The 23,296-nt window shown below is 42.9% G+C and overlaps 2 protein-coding genes across 2 annotated transcripts in view; one reads left to right on the top strand and one right to left on the bottom strand.

Annotated features, from left to right (window-relative positions):
* LOC311007064 (NACHT, LRR and PYD domains-containing protein 3-like) overlaps positions 1-23,296 on the bottom strand; it is a gene marked incomplete at its 3' end in the record, with an annotated part of 257,119 nt that overhangs the window by 219,858 nt on the left and 13,965 nt on the right. The window lies entirely within an intron of this gene.
* Positions 1-23,296, top strand: part of kidins220b (kinase D-interacting substrate 220b) — a 41,238-nt gene that overhangs the window by 15,856 nt on the left and 2,086 nt on the right. The window contains exons 13-28 of the mRNA XM_084000817.1: positions 155-319; positions 1,010-1,189; positions 2,460-2,625; positions 4,564-4,715; positions 5,888-6,177; positions 8,273-8,413; positions 8,991-9,228; positions 10,379-10,467; positions 11,206-11,350; positions 12,116-12,278; positions 13,287-13,465; positions 14,816-15,051; positions 16,537-16,656; positions 20,582-20,719; positions 20,809-20,907; positions 21,762-21,992. Coding sequence (XP_083856943.1) covers positions 155-319; positions 1,010-1,189; positions 2,460-2,625; positions 4,564-4,715; positions 5,888-6,177; positions 8,273-8,413; positions 8,991-9,228; positions 10,379-10,467; positions 11,206-11,350; positions 12,116-12,278; positions 13,287-13,465; positions 14,816-15,051; positions 16,537-16,656; positions 20,582-20,719; positions 20,809-20,907; positions 21,762-21,992 — 2,732 coding nt within the window. The remainder of the gene's footprint in view (positions 1-154; positions 320-1,009; positions 1,190-2,459; positions 2,626-4,563; positions 4,716-5,887; positions 6,178-8,272; positions 8,414-8,990; positions 9,229-10,378; positions 10,468-11,205; positions 11,351-12,115; positions 12,279-13,286; positions 13,466-14,815; positions 15,052-16,536; positions 16,657-20,581; positions 20,720-20,808; positions 20,908-21,761; positions 21,993-23,296) is intronic.

Below are 23,296 nucleotides of genomic sequence, written 5' to 3'. Positions count from 1 at the left end.
GAATCGCCAATATCGTAGAATTGCTATTTAAAAAATCGTAGAAGAATTTAATCGGGAGAAAAGCGTATCGTCCCAGCCCTATTAAGTACAGTACTCAAGTAAATTTACTCCATTACTGTCCACCACTGAATATAACACCATCTGCCCCCCCTAGGACACCTGTCGCCCACGGAGACGGACGGGGACATGCTGGGCTACGACCTGTACAGCTCGGCCCTCGCCGACATCCTGAGTGAGCCGACGATGCAGCCGCCGATCTGCGTGGGTCTGTACGCACAGTGGGGCAGCGGCAAGTCCTTCCTGCTCAAGAAGCTGGAGGGTGAGGCTCACACACACACACACACGAGCACACACATGATATAGTTCACTACAGAGGGATGATATTTAGATAGATTTTTTTTTAAGAAAAAGATTTTTTCTAGAATTTTTTGAAACTTTTTTTTTTTGACAATTTTTACCACTTTTGTCCAGAAATTTCCAAAAATCCACACCATTGGCCCTAATTTGAACATGCAGTCAATAACTACAAAAGTAACGTTCTTAAGTCTTTTTTTTTTTTTTGTAGAAATTTTACCACACTTTTCTAGAATTAAAAAAAAAAAATGTATTTATTTTTTTTAAAATTTTAATACTTTTTTCTAGAATTTAAAAAAAGAGAAATTTTACCATTTAAAAAAAATAAAATAAAAAAATTAACAATATTTTTCTGTTTTTAGAAACCTTACCACTTTTTTCTATAAAAAAAAAGAAAAAAAAAGAAAATTAAACTCTTTTTTGAGAGAGTTTTTACCACTTTTCTCTAGAAATGTTTCACCTTCTTTGGAGAAATTGTACCACTTTTTTTTCAGAAATTTCTCTATAATCTTTCCAAAAATTCACGCCTAATTTGAACGTATTGACAAAGTAAATATTTGTGTATTTCTGGTGTTTGCTCCGCAGTCTTAGGGTCGTTGATGTAAAAGAAGTTAGAGAACCGCTGGTCTACTTAACTCCTCCTCTTCCTCCTCAGATGAGATGAAGACCTTCGCGGGGCAGCAGATCGAGCCGTTGTTCCACTTCTCCTGGCTCGTGGTCTTCTTGTCTGTGTTGCTATGCGGCTGCGTTGCCGTGGTGCTGGGCTTCAGCGTGGACCCGAAGCTGGCGGTGGCGGTTTCCCTCAGTCTGCTGGCGCTGCTCTACCTGTTCTTTGGTGAGGTCACACTCTGACTCCGGGGGGGACACAAAAGTGATTTTTATTTTTTTTGCCCGTATGCAGCTCATACCATGCCGCCATAAATCACAACTTGGTAGAGGCTCAGCATATCATTCATAAAGTTCTGCACAGGGAATTATTTATTGTGCTTACTTTTCTTGTTTATTTAACAGCCAACAGCCGTATCACTAGTAAATTATAATTTTAAGGGTCTTGTAGTGTATTATCCACCTGAACTTTTAGCTTTAACATCATGTATTATGTTTATTCTTTGTATGTGTGCCCTTTTTTGGCAATTGAAGGAAAGTGTGAAGTGGTGCTCTGCTTCATGGATATGTTTTGCTTAGAAGTAAACAAATCGAAGGTAGATGTTGTAAGAGAGAAAGACGCACATACATTTATAGATATATAAAAATGTTGCATTAGGTGTTTAGTAACAGTAATAGATTAGATAATTAGTGACTCTTGTGAGATGCACCCTAGGAGAATGTCTTCCCTGTTGTTCACATTTTTCCTGTGAGAGAACTACTTAAGTTTATGTTGCCTCGTCCGGAGTATGAATGCAAGGTCGTAAAACTCTATAAGCTAGATCCTGTCTCATGTTCATAGACGCAAAACATGAACTGCGTATGTTAAACACTTACAGGAATTGTTTAGATTAACAGATACATGATCCCTTCTTTTCATCAACACATCAATATATCACAGTCTCAGACATATAATATCTGCTCACGTTCTTATCTTTCACTTCCCTCCGACCCGCCCAGATCCCCAGTTCTTCTCACCATCTTCTTTTTCTCCCAGTGTACGGGACTTTATGCATGATTCATTGATATGGATGAAAATCAAAATATGAAGCCTTAAGATTGAGGGGGTTGTTTCTTTAAAGCCTGCTGATGTCATCAGCATCTGAGTAAGAAACGACCCGTTCATTTGCATCGTAGTGGAGGAGACCAGAGGTGGGATGTGGAATCAGAAATATATTCATCAAACATTATGTTATTTTACACCATTTCAATCATTTCTTTTTAGATGTGAATCTAAAATGTGAAGAATGTGAAGTCTGAAAATACATTTGGTCAATTTTGAATAGTTTGGGGTATTTTTTTTATTGGGGGGGACAATTCATGTTTTTCATAAATTGGGAAAAACATCCCCCCTGGGATCTGCACCCATGGCCCCCTTCCTCCTCCTCCTCTGTCACACCTGAGGCTGTGGGATGTAACTCTAACGTGTTGTTGTTGTTGTTGTTGTTGTTGTGTGTCAGTGGTGGTGTACTTCGGCGGGCGGCGCGAGGGCGAGAGCTGGAACTGGGCGTGGCTGCTCAGCACGCGTCTGGCCCGTCACCTTGGTTACCTGGAGCTGCTGCTCAGGCTGATGTTCGTCAACCCGCCGGAGCTGCCGGAGCAGAGCACCAGAGCTCTGCCTGTCAGGTGAAGCCCCCAAGCCCTGAAGCCCCCCCAAGCCCCGCCCACCACTCACCTGTCCTCTCTGTCCTCACCTGTCCTCACCTACTCCTGTCCTTGCATCTTTGCACTGGCTGCCTATTAATTTTAGGATTCAGTTTAAAGGGACAACCAGGAGTTTTGTTAAAGTGAAGTGTTTTCACTACATTTATGAGCCTCCGCACCGTGAAATTCTTTGACCGGTGCAAGACAGACTCATGTTTTCATTCATCAAGAATTAAAGTCAGAGGTTGGAAGACGATCACATACCGTCGTAGTTCCCACCATAAACGGAGATTCGGCGGCGTTATTCTCATGACTCGCCACAAAACCGAAAGTAAAGAAACGCTGGTCGGCTCGCCCAGCATTTCCACCACCACTAATAATAACAAAATAACCATAGAGACAAAACCATAGATTTATCTAAAATGGACCATTAACAAGTGGTAACGGAGATTCATCCACATTAATATCAGACTTTTTATAACCAAATAGAAACTCCTCGTTGTCCCTTTAAAATGTTATTAATTGCTTTTAAATGTATGAATGGTCTAGCACCACCTTATTTATCAGAGCTTTTACAGCTGCACACCACTGCTCGGGCACTTAGGTCATCTAACCAGCTGCTCCTCAGTCACCTGTGTGGAACAGCCTACCTCTCCACGTTAGAGCTGCACAGTCTGTTGAACATAAAACACTCCTAAAAACGTATCTTTTCTCCTTGGTGTTCACTCCCAGCTAAGCAAACAATCTTGTAGTGTTGTCACGATACCAACATTTTGGTACCGGTATCGGTACCAACATGTTTTTCGATACTTTTTCGATACTTTTCGGTACTTTTCCAAATAAAAAGAGAACACAAAAAATGTCATTATTGGCTTTATTTTAATAGAAAATCTTAGAACTATAACATATGTACCAGTAAATAATCACTAAATCAGTAAACAGTCACTGCTGCTGCAGGATTAAATTTCCATCTATATAATTCTGAACTCTTCCTGAATTAAAACATTAGTGGTCTGTTTAAAAATGAATATCAACTTGTTTTCTTTGCATTATTTGAGGTCTGAAAACACTGCATCTTTTTTTGTTATATTGACCAGTTGTAATTTTTGGGAGAAATTGTTATCAGTAGTTTATAGAATGAAACACAAACGTTCATTTTACTCAAACACACACACCTATTGTTTCCCATACGTAGACCAAATTGATCCCCCCCCCCCCCCCCCCCCCCTCCTCCTCCGCGTAGCGCTCCTTCGCTGTGTTCACTCACTCACTCACAGAGAGACAGAGAGGGAGAGAGACTATGCATGCCAGTGGTGCGCGGTAAAAACGAAACTTACCGTATCAACCAGCAGTGTTTGCATTAATTAACGAGTCTGTAGCAGCCCGTCTCTCTCTCTCCCGCGCGGCGCACACATACATAAACACAGGCACAGGTGGCGCTGTCTAAAAAAAGAGCACCTTGCTTCGTTTGTGACTCGCTCGCCTCGGCTCAAATTACAATGTGGCGACTTCACGCGGCGACGTCACCGCTGCTGGTGGCGCAAAATGAAAGTACCGGTCCCATCTAAGCGCAGTATAGTACCGTTTTAAATGCGTTAGTACCCCGGTACCAATCTAGTACCGGTATACCCAACAACCCTACAATCTTGGCTCTCTCCCTTTCTTTCCCTCTCTCTCTCTTTTTACTCCCTTTTTAATCTAGATTTGTTTTAAAGTGACTACTATCCCTTGTGTTGTTTTAATTGTTTGTTGTAGTGTTTGTGATCAACTGTATTGTGCTTTTGCAATTGTACAGCACTTTGGTCAACTGAGGTTGTTTTAAATGTGCTTTATAAATAAATTGTGACTTGACCCGTCTCACCTGTCCTCTCTGTCCTCACCTGTCTCACCTGTCCTCTCTGTCCTCTCTGTCCTCTGCAGGTTCCTGTTCACAGACTACAACCGTCTGTCCAGCGTCGGCGGCGAGACGTCGATGGCCGAGATGATCGCCACGCTGTCCGACGCCTGCGAGAGAGAGTTCGGTTTCCTCGCCACGCGACTGTTCAGAGTGTTCAAGACAGAGGAGACGCAAGGTGACACACACACACACACACACACACACACACACACACACACACACACACACACACACACACACACACACACACGACCCTCCCCAGTTTAGTTTAGTTTCTAGTTTATTAGTTTAAAAAGGGACAGTGTGCAATTACATTAATAATTTGCAAGAAAAAAATGAAAAGATGGTTGCACCAGATTTAGCTCCCAGCTCATTTCCATCTGTAGTCCCTACACATAACATAAAAGTGATAAAATACACAGAATACAAGCTATTATACAATGGTGAGGCATAAACAGACACAGTTAGACAATGGACAACACTTAGACAACAACATGTATGAGGTAGGCAAAGTGCAAAGTGCTCATAGCAGCAAGATTATTCATAGTAGTGATAATAATAAATAAATATGGTAATAATGAAGATAAAACATGAAAGTTGCAACAGTGGCAGACGATGGTAATTCTCAGTTACAAAAAATAAAAAATTACCAGCTATGGTGATGTGACAGATGTATCTATGGATATCAGATGCAAACAGAGACAAAAGGTGCTAACGACAAAGAGAAAACAACATAATGAGTCGGACAGAGAGCCTGACAGCTCCATCTAGTGTTGGCAACTTTGATGACTAAGGAGCCATTTCTTTGTGGCAAGACAGAAACTGCGATAGTTTTTGTTGATCTTCAGGTCTTTAGGGAGATCAATTCACCAATTCACCAATTCACCAATGGCCTTAAAGGGATAGTTCACCCAAGATTGAAATGTCCCTCATGATCTCCTCCCCCTCATGTGGACTAAGGGCTGTGAGAAGTTTCAGAGTCCTCCGTGGCTTCTCTGAGTTACAGGGGGTCTCGGCGTAGCAGTGCATGTCCATATAACGGTTGTGAATGGATACCAACTGTCTTCGTAACAAAAAGACACACCAAAAAACATCCATATACCTCCATGCTGCTCGTATGTAATGTCCCTCTTGTATTGAAGCCCCGAAATGCGAAACTGTCCCAAAAAAAATTAAATAAGTCTATATTTCAAGCTTGTTTGTAGTGGAAGCTCCTTGAAGCTCCTCTTCCCGGTTCGTCTAATTTGGACCTATTTGGAGTCCAATTTCAATTTTGGGTGAACTATCCCTTTAACAGAGAAAGCTGATTGGCCAAAGGTTGATGTTAACGCTCTCGTTTGTCGTCAGGTAAGAGGAAGTGGAAGAAGACGTGCTGCGTGCCGTCCTTCGTCCTCTTCGTGCTGGTGCTGTGTTGCCTGGTGACCGGCATGGCGCTGCTGGCCGTCTTCAGGGTGGACGGCGACAACCACACGGTGAACGGCGTGCTGGTCGCCATCGGCAGCGTGGTCGGCCTCGCGCTGCTGCTCAACTGCCGCACCTGGTGGCAGGTGACGGACTCGGTGCTCAACTCCCAGAGGAAGAGGCTGCACAGCGCCGCCAACAGGATGCACAAGCTCAAGAGCGAGGGCTTCATGAAGGTGAGGGGGCGGGGCTTCATGAAGGTGAGGGGGCGGGGCTTCATGAAGGTGAGGGGGGCGGGGCTTCATGAAGGTGAGGGCGCGGGGCTTCATGGAGGTGAGGGGGGCGGGGCTTCATGTACGGGAGGGGGGCGGGGCTTCATGAAGGTGAGGGGGGCGGGGCTTCATGAAGGTGAGGGGGCGGGGCTTACTGAAGGTGAGGGGGCGGGGCTTACTGAAGGTGAGGGGGCGGGGCTTCATGAAGGTGAGGGGGCGGGGCTTCATGGAGGTGAGGGGGGCGGGGCTTACTGAAGGTGAGGGGGCGGGGCTTACTGAAGGTGAGGGGGCGGGGCTTCATGAAGGTGAGGGGGCGGGGCTTCATGAAGGTGAGGGGGCGGGGCTTACTGAAGGTGAGGGGGCGGGGCTTCATGAAGGTGAGGGGGGCGGGGCTTACCGAAGGTGAGGGGGCGGGGCTTACTGAAGGTGAGGGGGCGGGGCTTCCTGAAGGTGAGGGGGGCGGGGCTTCCTGAAGGTGAGGGGGCGGGGCTTCATGAAGGTGAGGGGGCGGGGCTTCATGAAGGTGAGGGGGCGGGGCTTCATGAAGGTGAGGGTGCGGGGCTTCATGAAGGTGAGGGGGCGGGGCTTCATGTAGGTGAGGGTGCGGGGCTTCATGAAGGTGAGGGGGCGGGGCTTACTGAAGGTGAGGGGGCGGGGCTTAGAATTTTCTTGAAATTTTACCACTTTTTTTGTAGAATTCTTTTCTTAGAAATTTTTTTACCAAATTTTTTTTTTTTAGGAATTTTACCACGCTTTTCTAGAATAAAAATTTCCCCCCCAAAAAATTCTTGTAGTAAATTTTTGTAGTATTCTAACTTTTTTTTTTTTTTTTTTAATTTTTTACAACTTTTTTTTTTGACCACGCTTTTCAAGATAAAAAAAATTCCAAATTTTACCACTTTTTTTGTAGAATTTTTTTCTTATAAATTTTTTTACCACTTTTTTTCTTTTTAGGAATTCTACCACGCTTTTCTAGAATAAAAATTTTCAAAAAAAAAAATCTTGTAGTAAATTTTTGTAGTATTCTAATTTTTTATTTTTTATTTTTGGAAAAATTTTTACCACTTTTTTTTTTTTTTGACCATGCGTTTCAAGAAAAACATTTCTCTGGAAATGTTTCACGTTTTTTGGAGAAATTATACCACTTTTTTTGTAGATTTTTTTTCTTTCTTTTATTTACCTTTTTTTTTTTTTTTTTTGGAATTTTACCACACTTTTCTAGAATAAAAACTTTTAAAAAAAAATTATTGTAGTCAATTTTTGTAGTATTCTAACTTTTTTTTGTGAAAATTTTTTACCACTTTTTTTTGACCACGCTTTTCAAGAAAAAAAAATTCTTAATTTTACCACTTTTTTTGTAGAATTTTTTCTTAGAAATGTTTTTTACCACATTTTTTTTTTTTAGGCGGGGCTTCATGAAGGTGAGGGGGCGGGGCTTAGAGCGGCGACGGGGGGCCCAGTCTGGCCGGTGGTCCTCAAAGTGGGTTCAAGGGAGTCCCCAACCTTTTCTTGAAATTTTACCAATTTTTTGGAAGAATTTTTGGAAGGGGGGGGGGGGGGATTTACCATGCTTTTTTAGAATAAAAATTTTCCAAAAAATAAAAAATTATGTAAATATTTGTAGTATTCTAACATTTTTTTTTAGAAAAATTTTTACCACTTTTTTTTTGGGGACCACGCTTTTCAAGAAAAACATTTCTCTGGAAATGTTTCACCTTCTTTGGAGAAATTATACCACTTTTTTTTGTAGAATTTTTTTTACCACATTTTTTTGGGGGGGGGGAATTTTACCACACTTTTCTAGAATAAAAATTTTCAAAAAAAAAAAATTATTGTAGTAAATTTTTGTAGTATTCTAAGTGAATACTTTATTTTTGTGTATTTCTGGTCTCTGCTTCAAAACTTTGTCCAATGGGGTTTGTGGTTTAATTCGTGTCAATTTAGAGGTGAAATGCATTCTCTCAATCGAGAAACCGGGTGTAAAGTAACGTATTGTAACCTATAGTAACGCAGCGTATTGCAACATAACGTGCGCCTGGTTGTGGTCGTGGTTCTGCAGGTGCTGAAGAACGAGGTGGAGCTGATGGCGCGGATGGCCAAGACCATCGACGGCTTCACGCAGCACCAGACCCGACTGGCCGTGGTCATCGACGGACTGGACTCCTGCGAACAGGACAAAGTTCTGCAGATGTTGGACACGGTGAGGAGGACCGACCGACTCCACGCGCTTTATTGTGAAAGGACAGTTAAAACACACCTTTTTAGCTTGGCTTTTGATTAGATTTTACTTATAGGTTTTACTATCTTATTAGTTTTCCTATCCTTTTATTGCATTTATCGATTCTTACTGTTTATTTAATTTTTTATTATTATTTAATTTTATTTTGTATTCATTTTTACTTTTAATCTTTTTAGTCTTAGCATATTTATGGTATAATTTTAGTTATTTTTTATCATTTCATTAGTATATTTCATTAGAGTAAGATAGCGCTTCAGTTGCCTTCTTTTAAGCTTTATAACTGAGCGTGTGCAGGTGTGTGTCTGTGTGTCTGTGTGTGTGTGTGTGTGTGTGTGTGTGTGTGTGTGTGTGTGTGTATGTAGCTGCGTGACTTTGGGTTTTATTTTTGCTTTGTTTTGTCTGCTTTTATGGTGTAAAGCATTTGTGCTACATGTCTTTTGTATGAAAAGTGCTCTATAAATAAAGTCTGATTGATTGATTGATTGAAACTGACTTGTGTGTGTGTGTGTGTGTGTGTGTGTGTGTTTCGCCTCGGCAGGTGCGCGTGTTGTTCTCCAAAGGTCCGTTCATCTCCATCTTCGCCAGCGACCCTCACATCATCATCAAGGCCATCAACCAGAACCTGAACAGCGTGCTGCGCGACTCCAACATCAACGGCCACGACTACATGAGGAACATCGTGCACCTGCCCGTCTTCCTCAACAGCCGCGGCCTCTCCAGCGCCAGGAAGATGTGCGCCGCCGCGCCGGCCAACGGGGACGCCACCGCCGCCGACGGTAACCACGGTGATGGGAGGAAGGAGGCTCACTGTGTTAGGGGTGGTGTCACCAAAACTTCACTTAGCTTTACTGCTATGGCTGTCGATAGCGACAGGCTAATTTCTGTTAGCCTGTCTATGGAGTTTTACATTATACATTAGCATTAAGCTAGCGGACTTTATGCTTAGTTGTGATGCTGGCTAACATCTAAACATCTCTGACAATATGTTGTTGACTTAACTTAGAACAGATGTAGACATCCTTGTTAAGTTTATCCAGGTTTAGTTGGTGTTGTGGTCTACTGCATAACTTTATCCAGAGCAGACACTTCTCTTGGTTGAGATGTGGCTTGGGAAAAGGTAAATAAATCCCCCCCGTGGCCTCTCAGGATACCTAGTGTCAGAGTTGCATGTACCCCATGAACACCGTTTGACCATTTTAAACTTAACATGTCAAGAAAAAACATATAAAAACCAATGAAAACTGACTAACTGCAATGCATTTCAATGGACGTGGAAGCAGAGAATGTCCCAGTGTATGGGCTAGCTATGCGCACTGTGATTGGCTCATCATGTTTGGGGGCGTGGCTTAGCCATAGCTCAGTTGTGTTTAGCGCAGAGTCGATTATTACATTTCCAAAAATCAACTACTTTTATTGCAGTTTCTCATACTTCGCATTCAGGATTTAACAGCATTTCATTGTGTTATATTATTATTATATATTATAAAGCTGCATCTTTGTTCTGTAGGAGAAAACTCAAGCTATTGACATTTATTTGCAAGTGCAGACATTCAGGTTTTTTGGTTTTTTTTTTTTACTGTGAAGACTACATCTAAAAAAAAAAAAAAGAAAGAAAGAAATAGAATATAAATAAATAAAAATAATAATTTGGAAGTTAGAGCTGACTATATTTTAATGGTGCAATAAGTTTTTGTGGTGTATCCAGGGTTACTGTTACTACTGTCAAATGGAAAAACAATAATCGGCAATAATCGAAAATCAAATCGATGATCGTTAATCGAAAATCGGTTCAATCAAGGCCAAGGATATCGGACCGATTCACCAGCCCTAGTCACAGTAGCACAGCTCTTTCAAAATAAAAGCATCACACTGCAGCTTGTTCCTGTGGGCGGAGCTTAAACACTCTCTCTCTCTCTGTCTCTTCAGGTTGGCACGAGGAGTTGGACAGGAAACTGTCTCAGCACAGTCTGGGAGAATTAACCAAGTTTGGCAGCAAGACGACGCTCGCTCGCAGGGTGAGAGAGAGAGAGAGAGAGTGTGTGTGTGTGTTTGTGTTTGTGTGTGTTAAGTATTTCAGGACAGGAAGTTTTAATTTGTAAGGGTGTGTGAGTGAACCTGTGTGTGTGTGTGTGTGTGTGTGTGTTTCTTAAAGGGATAGTTCACCCAAAATTGAAATTTGGCTGGGAGAAGTTTCAGAGTCCTCCGTGGCTTCTCTGAGTTACAGGGGGTCTCGGCGTAGCAGTGCATGTCCATATGACGGTTGCAAATGGATACCAGCTGTCTTCGTAACAAAAAGACACACCAAAAAACATCCAAATACCTCCATGCTGCTCGTATGTAATGTCCCTCTTGTATTGAAGCCCCGAAATGCAAAATTGTCCCGAAAAAAATTAAATAAGTCTATATTTTAAGCTTGTTTTGTAGCGGAAGCTTCTTGAAGCATTTCGGGGCTTCAATACCAGAGGGACATTACATACGAGCAGCATGGAGGTATCTGGATGTTTTTTGGTGTGTCTTTTTGTTACGAAGACAGTTGGTATCCATTTGCAACCGTTATATGGACATGCACTGCTACGCCGAGACCCCCTGTAACTCAGAGAAGCCACGGAGGACTCTGAAACTTCTCCCAGCCCTTAGTCCACATGAGGGGAGGAGATAATGAGGGACATTTCAATTTTGGATGAACTATCCCTTTAAGTATTTCTGAGCTGACAGGAAGTTTTAATTTGTGGTGTGTGTGTGTGTGTGTGTAGGACACGTACCGACGGCGGCAGGTGCAGCGCTCGGTGACTCGTCAGATGTCGTTCGACCTGACGAAGCTGATGGTGACGGAGGATTGGTTCAGTGACATCAGCCCTCAGACCATGAGGCGGCTGCTCAACATCGTCTCCGTCACAGGTTCACACGCACTCACGCTTTTATTCTGACACGACGCACACAGGAAGTTAAAGTAGTAAATAACAGGGTTCGTACGTTTTGAAAATGTTGTTTTCTAGGCCTGTAAACGCCAAACGTTTTAGAAAAGTCATGGAATTGTTCCCTCAACTATGTGGTGGATTTAAAATTGATAAATAAAAAAGAAATGTATCGACAAATTTGGCACATTGAAATGTTACCACTTTTTTTTTTAGAATTCTTTTCCTTTTTCTTGAGAAATTTTATCAGTTTCTTCTAGAATTTCTTTAAAAAAAAAATTTTTTTGAAAAATTTTCTCATGTTTTTCTAAAAAAAAAAGAATTGGGGGAGGAAATTTGACCACTTTTTTCCAAAAAATGTGTTGACTTTTTTTTTTTTTTTTTTAAATCTTACCACTTTTTTCTAGAATTTTCTTTTTAGAATTTTTACCCTGTTTTTCTAGAATTTTCTTTCTTTTTGGGAAATTTTACCACTTTTTTCTCAAAAAATTGTATACTTTTTTTTATTAATTTATTTTTTTGGAGAATTTTTACCAATTTTTCTAGAAATGTTTCAACTTTTTGGAAATATTTTACCACATTTTTCCAGAAATTTCCCTATAATCTTTCCAAAAATTCATGCCTAAGTTGAACATCGTTTCATCAGGAGCTTTGGTGAGGATCAGTCATCGTGTGTGTGTGTGTGTGTGTGTGTGTGTGTGTGTGTGTGTGTGTGTGTGTGTGTGTGTGTGTGTGTGTGTGTGTGTAGGTCGTCTGCTGCGAGCCAATCAGATCAGCTTCAACTGGGACCGGCTGGCGTCGTGGATCAACCTGACGGAGCAGTGGCCGTACCGGACGTCCTGGCTCATCCTCTACCTGGAGGAGACGGACGGCGTTCCCGACCAGGCCACGCTCAAGACCATCTACGAGAGGTCAGAGGTCACGCTCGTGTGTGTGTGTGTGTGTGTGTGTGATTGTTTATTGTATTGTATTGTTTATGGTATTCTTTGGATCCCCATTAGTCTACATAATGATGCAGACTATTCTTCCTGGGCTCCACATTAAATCAAACACTTATTCCAACAATACAGTGTTTATACAAAAAAAATTACATGAAATCATTTATCCTGAATATATTAACAAGATTATAGAAATGCATATTAAGTAGTACAATGTAAATAAGTTAACATGATCAAGAGGAATAACATAGCTTTTTACATGATTATCAAATAGTTACATGATTATAGAAGATTATAAAACGGAAAGGTGAAATCCAGCGATCTGATTGGTTGTTAACCGTGGTATAATGAGCATATACCACGGCTACTATTCTAAAGCCTTATCACAGCGTAGGCTATCACTCCGCGTCAGGCACGTATGACTGGTATGAATGGAAGTTGTTGTCATGTATCCATGACAACGGACTGTTGCAGTCCGTAGCAAAAGACAGCTGATGTTTTTACGATGTTAAAAAACGGACTAAAGTAGATGAATTGACATGTTTAAGGTGAACTTTCACCTCCAGAGGGTTAACAACGGTAGAGGGGACTGAGCAGTGACAGAGCTACTTGGAGCTAACGTCTGGAGAGGTGGGACTATTTTTTTCACAGTGAGGCTATTTTATTGGATAATATGTATTTCTGGTTGAATAAAACTACATGAAATTGATTGCGTATCCCTCTTTCATATTGTCATTATTGGTAACCGTTTTATAGCTTCGCGTCGGGCCGAACAACGCCCCTTAGCCGTGGTATAATGAGCATATACCACGGCCTGTCGTGATATTTTGCTTAAATAACCGTACAAAGAAAATCTATAATCGTGACATCCCTAGACGAAACACAGCTTCTCTCAGTTTCATTTTAAAACTGGACATTCCCGTGGTTGATGTCAGAGCTGACGGTGTCCCCCCCCCCCCCCCCCCTCCCCTCCTCCCTCAGAGTGTCTAAGAACATCCCCACCACCAAAGACGTGGAGCCGCTGCTGGAGATCGACGGAGACGTCCGCAGCTTCGAGGTCTTCCTGTCGTCGCGGACGCCCGTCCTCACGGCGCGAGACATCCGCACCTTCCTGCCCTGCACCGTCAACCTGGACCCCAAGCTGCGCGAGATCATCGCAGGTACACACACACACACACACACACACACACACACACACACACACACACACACACATGAGACCAGACCACGTGATCCAGTCTCTGTTTTAATCTGGATCAAACCCTCAGTTTGTGTTGATCAGAACTTTGTAGTGGGATCAGGAAAAGGATTATTCTGATCCAGCAGTTTGGTGGATTCAGCAACAACATGGGATTTAGATTCAAATAAACAACATTTATCATGTCAAATATTTATACATTTATTGATTTAGATTTGGCACCCGGTTTTTAAACCATCACAGTGAGAAAGTTAATAAAGGAACTTTAGATTATGACACAGATGGAGAACTTTTACCAAACTACTGGATAATTAAATGAAATTTAAAGCAGAAGTGAGTGGTCCGGTCGTTTTCGCTAATGCTGCGTTCCAGGCAGGCTTTTGAAATCGTAAATTACAGCTTCAAGTCACAACTTACGACTTTGTAGCGTTCCAGGCAACCCACTCGTGTTTCTCCGACCTGTTTTACCGGTGAAAGTCACTATAACGGCCACTCGTAACTTCCGACCCGTGAACTCGTACCAGATCGAACTGGTACAACTTCACGGTCGGAAAAATACGAGTTTCCTTGAACGCACCACCTGCACACACAGCCCTGCATGCCTTTCTCTCTCCTCATTGGATAAAAACTGTAGGATACGATAAATGTTTTCTCTTCGGCTCAGAGCAGAGCAGAGTGACTGACAGACCCGTGTTTCAGTCCAAACACTCTATGTAAGTGATTGCTGTCGGAAGATATAACTATTTAAGACTTATATTAACACAAATATATCACTCACTTCTGCTTTAAAGTTTGAATTTGAAACACATGGAAATATACTCACAATGTATTTGACTAATGTCTGTAGATTTGTTTTTTTATTTATGTAAAGTGGGGTCTTTGGGGCGCCCAACTTTTTCTTGAAATTTTACCACTTTTTTCTAGAATTGAACTTTTTTTTTTTTTTTTGAGAAATTTTTACCACTTTTTCATGAATTTTGGGGGGACATTTTACAACTTCTTTGCCAAAAAATGTTAAGCTTTTATAAAAAAAAAATTGTATTTCCTTTTTACCATTTTTCTAGAAATGTTTCAAATTTTTGAAGAAATTTTACCACTTTTTTCCAGAAATCTCTCTGTAATTTCTCCAAAAATTCACACACAATTTGATCGTACATTGGTGTTAGCTTCAAAATGTTGTCCAATGGGGGTCCATGGTCTAATTTGTGTCTATTTATGGTCCTTGGTGTAAAACAGTTTGAGAACCACTGATTTAAACGTGTAGACAAGATAAAGTCTGGACTCGATCCCTCTCCCTCTCTGTCTGATCCAGATGTGCGTGCGGCGCGGGAGCAGATGAACATGGGCGGGGTCACGTACCCGCCCCTCCCGCTGCAGGAGGCCCAGCCCCGCCCCTCCTCCATGTACAGCCAGGTGTCGTCGGCGTGCTCTCCCTCCGCCTCCTTCAGCGGCGCCTTCACGCAGCCACCAGGGGGCGTCGTGTCGCCGCAGCCTCACAGCAGCTACTACAGCGGCCTGGCCGGCCCCCAGCACCCCTTCTACAACAGGGTGAGTACCGACAGGCCCCCCCCCCGCCTCACCTCACCATGTCGTCCGTAGCGACAGGTAACGATGATGGAGATGATGCAACGTGGCCCAGGTAACGCTGTGATGTCATCAGACTGGTTCCTGCTCACCTGGTTCAGTTCACCCTCAAAGTTCACCCTCATTGTTTGTTGTCTTCAGTATGAGTTCATCCACACTGTGACCGGTCACATGATAGGTCAGAGCCGGCCCGAGGCGTAAGCGAACTAATCACCTGCTTACCACGAGGGGCCCCAAAAAACCCCCAGAGCAATTCACTTTTTTTAAATCTATAGTGCGTAACTTCTGTCGACCCCGAAGGAAATCCTGCACAAGTACAAAAATCCTTAATTGTTGTTGTTGCACATTCCTGTTGTAGTTTATTTAAAACCCAAACTAAAAAAAACAGATGACATGTTTACAGTTAATGCATCATCTATTGGTTTATTTTGTTACTTTTAGTTGTAAACATTCAGTATCCCACTTGGTACCATATTATTTTGCATATTGAGTGTAAATCAACCCCAGGCTGCACTTTGAGCTGAATTTGGTTCCATTTCAGATTAAAAAACATGCCAGGCTACAATGATGATTTGTAATTATGGAAGCGTATTGCATTCACTTGAGTAATTTATGTTTTGGCCATTTTTTCAGTTTTTCCGACGATTTTTTTTCCTGTTTTTCGGGGTAATTTTTTTCTGACTTAACGAGATTTCAAAATCCTGCGAGAAGCTCCCACCTGCAAGTAACGTTTAATCGCTGCAGTCAAGCCCATAGAGTGCAAAAAGAAGGTCAAGCCTCCACTTCATCACGGATCTCTGACATCTTAGATCCATAAGATACATCCATTGATATGCTCCAAAGAATTACAGTCGACCATTGTAGATTGTCAAAAATCTCACTAATTTTTCTTATGTTCCCAGTAACTTCCGATATTGAAAGGAAACTACCTGTTATTACAGAACACCCCCTCAGAGAGAGTCACTCCTTACAGGTGGGAGCTTCTTGCGGGATTTTGAAATCTCAATAGCTAAGTCAGAAAAAATTACAGCGAAAACAGGAGGAAAAAAAATTACCATTAAAAAAAAACAGGATTTTTTTTTTTATTATTCAAGTGAATGCAATACACTTCCGTATGTAATGACAGATTAGAAAAATGAAATAAATGTATAGTAGGTGTGTAAATGATCAATAATCAGCATTATTGGCAGTAACAGATGGCCCCGATATAAGATTGTGCTTACGTAGAGACTCGGGCCGGCCCTGGTGTCATGTGACTTGTTTCCCACAGGATCAAAAACCAAATAAACTTCACACACTCAGCTCTGATTGGACGCTGATGATGAAACCACACCTGTCACGTGACTTCCTGTTGGGAAACTGTTTTTTTTTTTTTTTTTTTTGCCTGTTCACATCGTCATGAACATTATTTTGATTTTCTGCCCCCCCCTCCCTCCCCGCTCCCTTCAGCCATATTTCCCCCATCACCTTTACCAGCTGCCACGCCCCCTCGTGGGCTCCTCCTACTCATCACACCTCCATCCACGCCCGATACCTAAAGCCTCCTTCAGGGACGCCACCACCGCACCTGTAAGTACAACTCTGAACCTGAGCGTGGGCGGAGTTAGAGTGAGTGCGTCGTCAACGGCACATCGCTCACTCTGCTTCTGTGTCTGCTTCTCTTCTTCTTCCTCTTCTTCCTCCTCTTCTGCTGCTGTGGACACAACTGGACTCTTTCATCTTCTGTGGTGGTTTTATCTATCCACCACTTTATTTTCCCATGATCCATTGCGTCACACCACAACCTGGAAGTGGGTTTTAGTAGCATTCTAGCGAGCGGCTAACTGGTAGCGTTAGCCACCAGTTCTAGCGAGCGGCTAACTGGTAGCGTTAGCGGCTAACTGGTAGCGTTAGCCACCGGTGTAGGTACCAAATGTAGTGGCTCCGGGCTGCCAAAACCATTTAGACTAAATCTGATGTTTGTTAAGTCTATAAAACGAATTATTGAACAAACATTACTATTTCTGTGTGCACGTTTTTGTAATTAATCATGGTTATAATAGTTGTTAGCTTTGCTGCTAAGCTAACATCAGGACGTCAGCTGTTAAAACCCTCCCGTTGTGGGACACGACATGAAACTACTCCAGTTAGCTCAGTCATGTTGGAACTAGGATATCCGCTGGGGAAAAAAAGTTTTTTCATGGGCCGTTTAGTTATTTAAGACACTGCTAACGGCTAACAGCTAACGGTTAGCCCAGCTAATCTAAAATGTTTGTTCAACAATTCGTTTAATAGACTATATAAACATCAGAGTAGTCGCAAACGGTGATATAGTGACGTGAAAATGTGACATAAAGCTAAAACCTCGTCCGTATTGTTCTCATTAAAATTACGTGATGATTATAAATAAAGTCATCACGGCCGATGTCTATCAACCAGTCTATGCTATCAACAATACATGGAGTGTCATGGCGACACCCAGCGTCGTTCTCCGGAAAGTGGTGGATAGAACGAATGAAAATCGTCTCCGCTCCACTTTGACTTCCTGATGTTTTCTCTCCAGTTTCATTCCTCACCTGCCTGTCTGTCTGTCTGTCTGTCTGTCTGTCTGCAGTATAAAGTTTCATCTTTGAAAAGGAAGCAGGTATTAAACTCTTTGCCCCTCCCCTCCCCCGCCTCCTCCCTCCTAACTCTTTCAGCTAACCCCCTCTGAAGTGCTCTGCCTACTACAACTCCCAGCATGCACCTTGCCTGGACTAGCTGCCTGTAGCTTCAGTAGAGTAGTAGTATTAGATCTGCTCAGAGTTTGACCTTTGACCCCTGTAGCAACCAAGAATGTAATAACGGCCAATAACGTAATAATTTGGGCATTTTAAATGTAATAAAACCAAGAATGTAATAAAACTTTTGAGCCAATAACGTAATAACTTATTGCATTATTGGCTGGTTATTACATTACTGGCCCAGTATTGAAAAACCCTTTGAAAATGTAAAACTGGTGCCGATAATGTAATAATACATAAATATGACTGCAGTTCTTGGAAATAAGAGGCTTTTTTGCAGTTTTTGTGCAGTTTACTATCAAAAATAGGTATAGTGGATGACATAGAGTCATCATATTTATTCATCCAAGATATGTACTATCTTGCAGCTCTCTCTCCTTCATTAGGTTTCTTTGTTTAACAGTGTGCTCTTTCTCCTCTAGAGATAGATTCTTGCATAAACAGGAAGTTTCTCATGAACTCCTTTTCTACCGTATCTGAAGCTTAATGCGACGTCCAGAAGTAAAAAGCTAACGTTAGGCTTTAAAGGACTACTACACGGTCACATGACTGACCTCACCACCACTAAGCTTTCCACTGGTTTCCGCTGCTTTGTGTTAAAAACATTGTCTAATGGGGAAATGGGACTGTTTTGACTTGTTGAAGAGCCATAAATAACATAAGATAACCTCCATAAGACACTCTGGCCTGTTGGGGGGGTTTGTAGTCACATTCACCAGTAGGGGATTTACAGACCTGTTTTATGTCCTACAACTAAACTAAACCTGAAACTCACTTAAAGCTTCAGTTGGAACTGTCACTATTTTCTGATAGTCGGATATTAAATGAGTGATTTAGGACAAAATCCAACTCCTCTGGCTCCACCTAGAGCCTGGAATCGTATTTGCCAAAATCCACCGCAACAGAAGCTTCTCCACCAGTCAGGTAGAGGGAGCAAGAGGAGCAGCCAATCACAACTCCTACACGTCGTAGTAAGCTGATGAAAGTGAAAGTAGTCCGGGACTTGGTCAGACATTTCAAGACGATACACCGTCAGCTGTGTGTCTGTGTGTGTGGGGCGCTTGGCAGAGTTTACTTTCACTTGCGTCAACTTACCAACTGGAGCTTTAAGTTTTTTTTCACCACAGACCTAATTTGAGGTATTTTACCAAAATCCCAGTCGTATTGACTTTTAGAGTTTTAGAGAACAGGAGTTCCTGGTTTACTGGCGACTCTATAACCAGCCAATAATGTAATAACTTATTACCTTTAAAACGGCCAAAATGATTACGTTATTGGCCATTATTACGTTCTGGGTTGCTACAACCCCCCTCACCCCCTCTACTCCACCCCACCCACCCCCCACGCCCCTCCTGGATAGATCAGACCTGACACCTTTGTCTTGTTACAACATGTTTGTAAGAACTAGTGCAGCCGTCTGAGGCTCTGAGTCCTGACACAGTCAGAATGATCGACTCATTGATCGACACTAATCACAGTAGGAGTGAAAAGTTTTTCTCTGACACCTGGGATCCACTGGTGATTGTTGCATCATGCTTTGCATCGGGCCGAACAGCGCCCCCCTAAGGTCCTTTCCCACCGGGGACGTGACGAATAAACGACACGAAATTCCATCAAAACCATGCGACAGATGCTACAATTATAAAGTTTCGCTTTGCGTCGGGTGGTTCTTCGCCTCCACCTTGTGTCTTACTTCTGTTGTGTGCGAATTACGACGGTTAGTGTTCAAATCGTATACTGTTGTTGTGCACTCACGGGAACTAACGATTGTACGCTATGTAGCCACGCCAGCTGCAGTTTGACTGTAGCTAACTGGAATCCAGTGCTCACCGCTATTGCAGTATCAGAGGCATTTCCGATAATCGCATTTCCGATAATCGGAACAACTCTTAACAGGTTTCCCTGTCCATTGGGGCGCGTCAAACCGTTACTGATGCCCCCGTGTCCAAAAGTTGACCGCGATTCAACTTTATGCAACTTCAGTCCATCAGACATGAGGACACTGTCCAATGGAGAGCGAGATACAAAACGACCAAAACATCTCGGTGACGCCAGTGGATCCTAGGCGTGACTGTGTGTTCTAATGTGAAACACAGATTTCCTGTTGTGTTCATGTTCATATCGGTGAGTATTAAGGTCTTTGCACACCAAGTCCGTTTTTTCATCTGTGTTTTTCTAATCCGTCACTTGAGACGCCTTAACCACTGAGTCCGCTGCGTTTTATTACCATGTGGTTTTATTTCCTGTTCCAAACTTCGGAAAGGGAGACGAAAGTTGTCATGCAGTGAAAATGAAAATATTGTGTCCATCCAATCCTGAGAGGACGTCAAGAGCGAGAGGATCTGCTGCAGAATTATTATGATCACTTCAACAGTTTATTCTAGGATGTCAGTGGTTCAGATTGATAGATTATTGGGTTTTTATTAGCTCAACTGGAGTCATATCTTGAAAAGAAAATGACAAAGCAGCTTTTTACAGATGAGAAAATCAAACCTTTTCTGAAAAATTTATGACGGAGAAGTTTCGGAGTCGGTGTATAAACATAATCGACAAAACATGAGGTTGAATTTATTTTTAAACATGCAGCAATTTTGGACGAAATAAACGGACTTGGTGTATAAAGGCCTTTAGTGTCCGTCACTCTGGACCTCAGAGTTCAACCTGCTCTAACTTTCACTGCTCAACAGTTTTTCTTTCCCCCGGGGATCAAACCTGTGTGTGTTTGTCATCAGGGTTCGGCCTCGGTGGCGTCGGGAGCTCCGCCCACCCTCCTCAGCTCCATGACGACGGAGTCCGTGTGCGAGCGCGTGCGACAGATCGACGGCATCGACCAGAGCATGATGGGACCGTACGCCGCCACCATCAGGAAGGTCAGTGACCTCAGCAGAACACGATTGGCCGACGTTCAACACGACTGTTTTTCACGTGTCGTACTCACACACACTCTGCGTTTCTTCAGGCCAACGTGAACGGCAGAGTTTTGTCCCAGTGCAACATCGACGAGCTGAAGAAGGAGATGAGCATGAACTTTGGAGACTGGCAGCTCTTCAGAGCCACGGTCAGTACTTCTTCATCTTCATCATCATCATCACTGTTGTTGAAGAAGAATCGCTCCTTAGGTCTGAGTTTGCACTAGTGGTGAATCTACTGACAAGGTCGAGTCGAGGGTAAGGGGGCAGTTAGACATGATGGGGGGTGGTCAGGCTGGGGTCATACAGGAAGAAGCCAGAGTCAGTGTTACCCCCAATTTCCACTGGATTTGTCTCCGCTCCATTCCGACTCTGATACGTTTTAGCTCCGTTTGACGTATCAAACATTTGTCCACTGGATTCGTCGCGTCTCCGATACGTCTCGTCACTTCCATGAATAATAATTTTTCATCCATGACTTCCTGTTTGGCTTCAGGTCCCTCTGAAAGTAACGTTGATAAAGTGATGATTTATGATCGGAAAGTTTGTTGCGTTTTATTTTGAAACTTACCAAACGCTCAGTGCATTTGAATTCCTGTGTGGGGCGATCTAATTGATGTGAATTGATGTGGGATGGCTTCAGAGCTGTGATGGAGCGGAGATGCATCAGAGATGGACCTTGGTGCACACAGTGGAAATGTTCTGATTGCCTTTGATCGGAGCAAATTGCTCCGACGTTTGCAACAAGAGTCGGACTGGAACAGATCCAGGACCCCCTCGAAAATGAGATGGCACATCTCAAGGGGCTATCCTGTAAAATAAAGTCAATAAAGATTCAGTGGAAATTGGGGGTAACACCTACAGTCAAACTCTCAGGAGGAAGCCAAGACTTTGTCAGTGATGAAGTGAAGACGAAGGGAGATGAACTGAGGTGGAACTGTTCATCCAGTTCATCATGTTTTGTTTTGTTGACATTTTGCTCAGTCTCTTCATCCTACCACAGGTTCTGGACATGCGTCACATTGAGAGTCAGGTTCTGCACGAGGAAGCAGCCAGCGAGCAAGGCAGCGTGGTAGGTGGTCACTCTGAAGCAGGAAGACGAGCCGTTGCGCCGCCCCATGCTGGCGCGGCCAACGCAGACGGTTCACCGATGTACAGCTTCAACCTGAGCTTCGAGGAGCTGAGCAACGTGGGACTGGACGACCCGGCCAGACATGGAAACATGCAGTGGATGGTAAACAGGGAGGGTGACGGGTAATTAAAACCCTCCTGTTGTCCTCCTGGGTCAAGGAAGGAAGGAAGGACGAAGGGAAGGAAGGAAGAAAAGAAAGAAGGAAGGAAGGATGAAGGGAAGGAAGGAAGAAAAGAAAGAAGGAAGGAAGGATGAAGGGAAGGAAATACGAAAAGAAGGAAAGAGGGAAGGAAGGAAGGAAGAAAAGAAAGAATGAAGGATGAAGGGAAGGAAAGACAAAAAGAAAGAAGGAAGGAAAGAAAGAGGGAAGGAAGGAAGGAAAGAAAGACGGAAGGACGAAGGGAAGGAAGGAATAAAAGAAAGAAGGAAGGAAGGAAAGATGAAGGGAAAGAAGGAAGGACAAAGGGAAAGATGGGAGGAAAGAGAAGGGAGGACGAAGGGAAAGAAGGAAGGAAGGACGAAGGGAAAGAAGGAAGGAATAACGAAGGGAAAGAAGGGAGGAAGGATGAAGGGAAAGATGGGAGGAAAGAAGGAAGGAAGAACAAAGGGAAAGAAGTAAGGACGAAGGGAGGGAAAAGGATGGAAAGAAAGATGGAAGGAGGGAACAGATCAGGCCAATTGAATCAAAAGAGGAAAGAAGAAGAAATGAGGACAAAGGAAAGAAAGGAAAGGAAAAAGGATTGTGGAAAGAAGGAATGATGGAGGAAGGGAACAGATTGGGTCAAAAAGGAAGGAAGAAGTAAGGACAAAGGGAAAGAAGGGAAGGGGAAAAGGATGGAAAGAAAGATGGAAGGAGGGAACAGATCAATTGGATCAAAAGAGGAAGGAAGAAGAAATGAGGACAAAGGGAAGAAAGGAAAGAAGGGAAGGAAAAAGGATTGTGGAAAGAAGGAAGGATGGAGGAAGGGAACAGATTGGGTCAAAAGGGAAGGAAGAAGTAAGGACGAAGGGAAAGAAGGCAAGGCAAGGCAATTTTATTTGTATAGCCCGTTTTTACAAACAGTTTGTCTCAAAGGGCTTTACATGTCATCACAACAACATCCTCTGTCCTTAGACCCTCACATCCACTGAGGAAAAACTCTGTGGAAAACCCTTTTAACAGGGAAAACCAGGAGAAACCTCAGGGTGAGCAACAGAGGAGAGATCCCTCACCCAGGACGGACAGACGGGACAGAGATGTTACAGACAAGAAAACAGTTTAGTTAATGACACAGGATGGAAAGAAAGATGGAAGGAGGGAACAGATCAGGTAAATTGGATCAAAAGAGGAAGGAAGAAGAAAGGAAAGAAGGAAAAAGGATTGTGAAAAGAAGGAAGGATGGAGGAAGGGAACAGATTGGGTTAAT

Source organism: Trachurus trachurus, assembly GCF_905171665.1.
Source record: "Trachurus trachurus genome assembly, chromosome: 24".
In the NCBI taxonomy this organism is placed as follows: Eukaryota; Metazoa; Chordata; class Actinopteri; order Carangiformes; family Carangidae; genus Trachurus; species Trachurus trachurus.
This window is presented reverse-complemented; position numbering and strand designations above follow the sequence as displayed.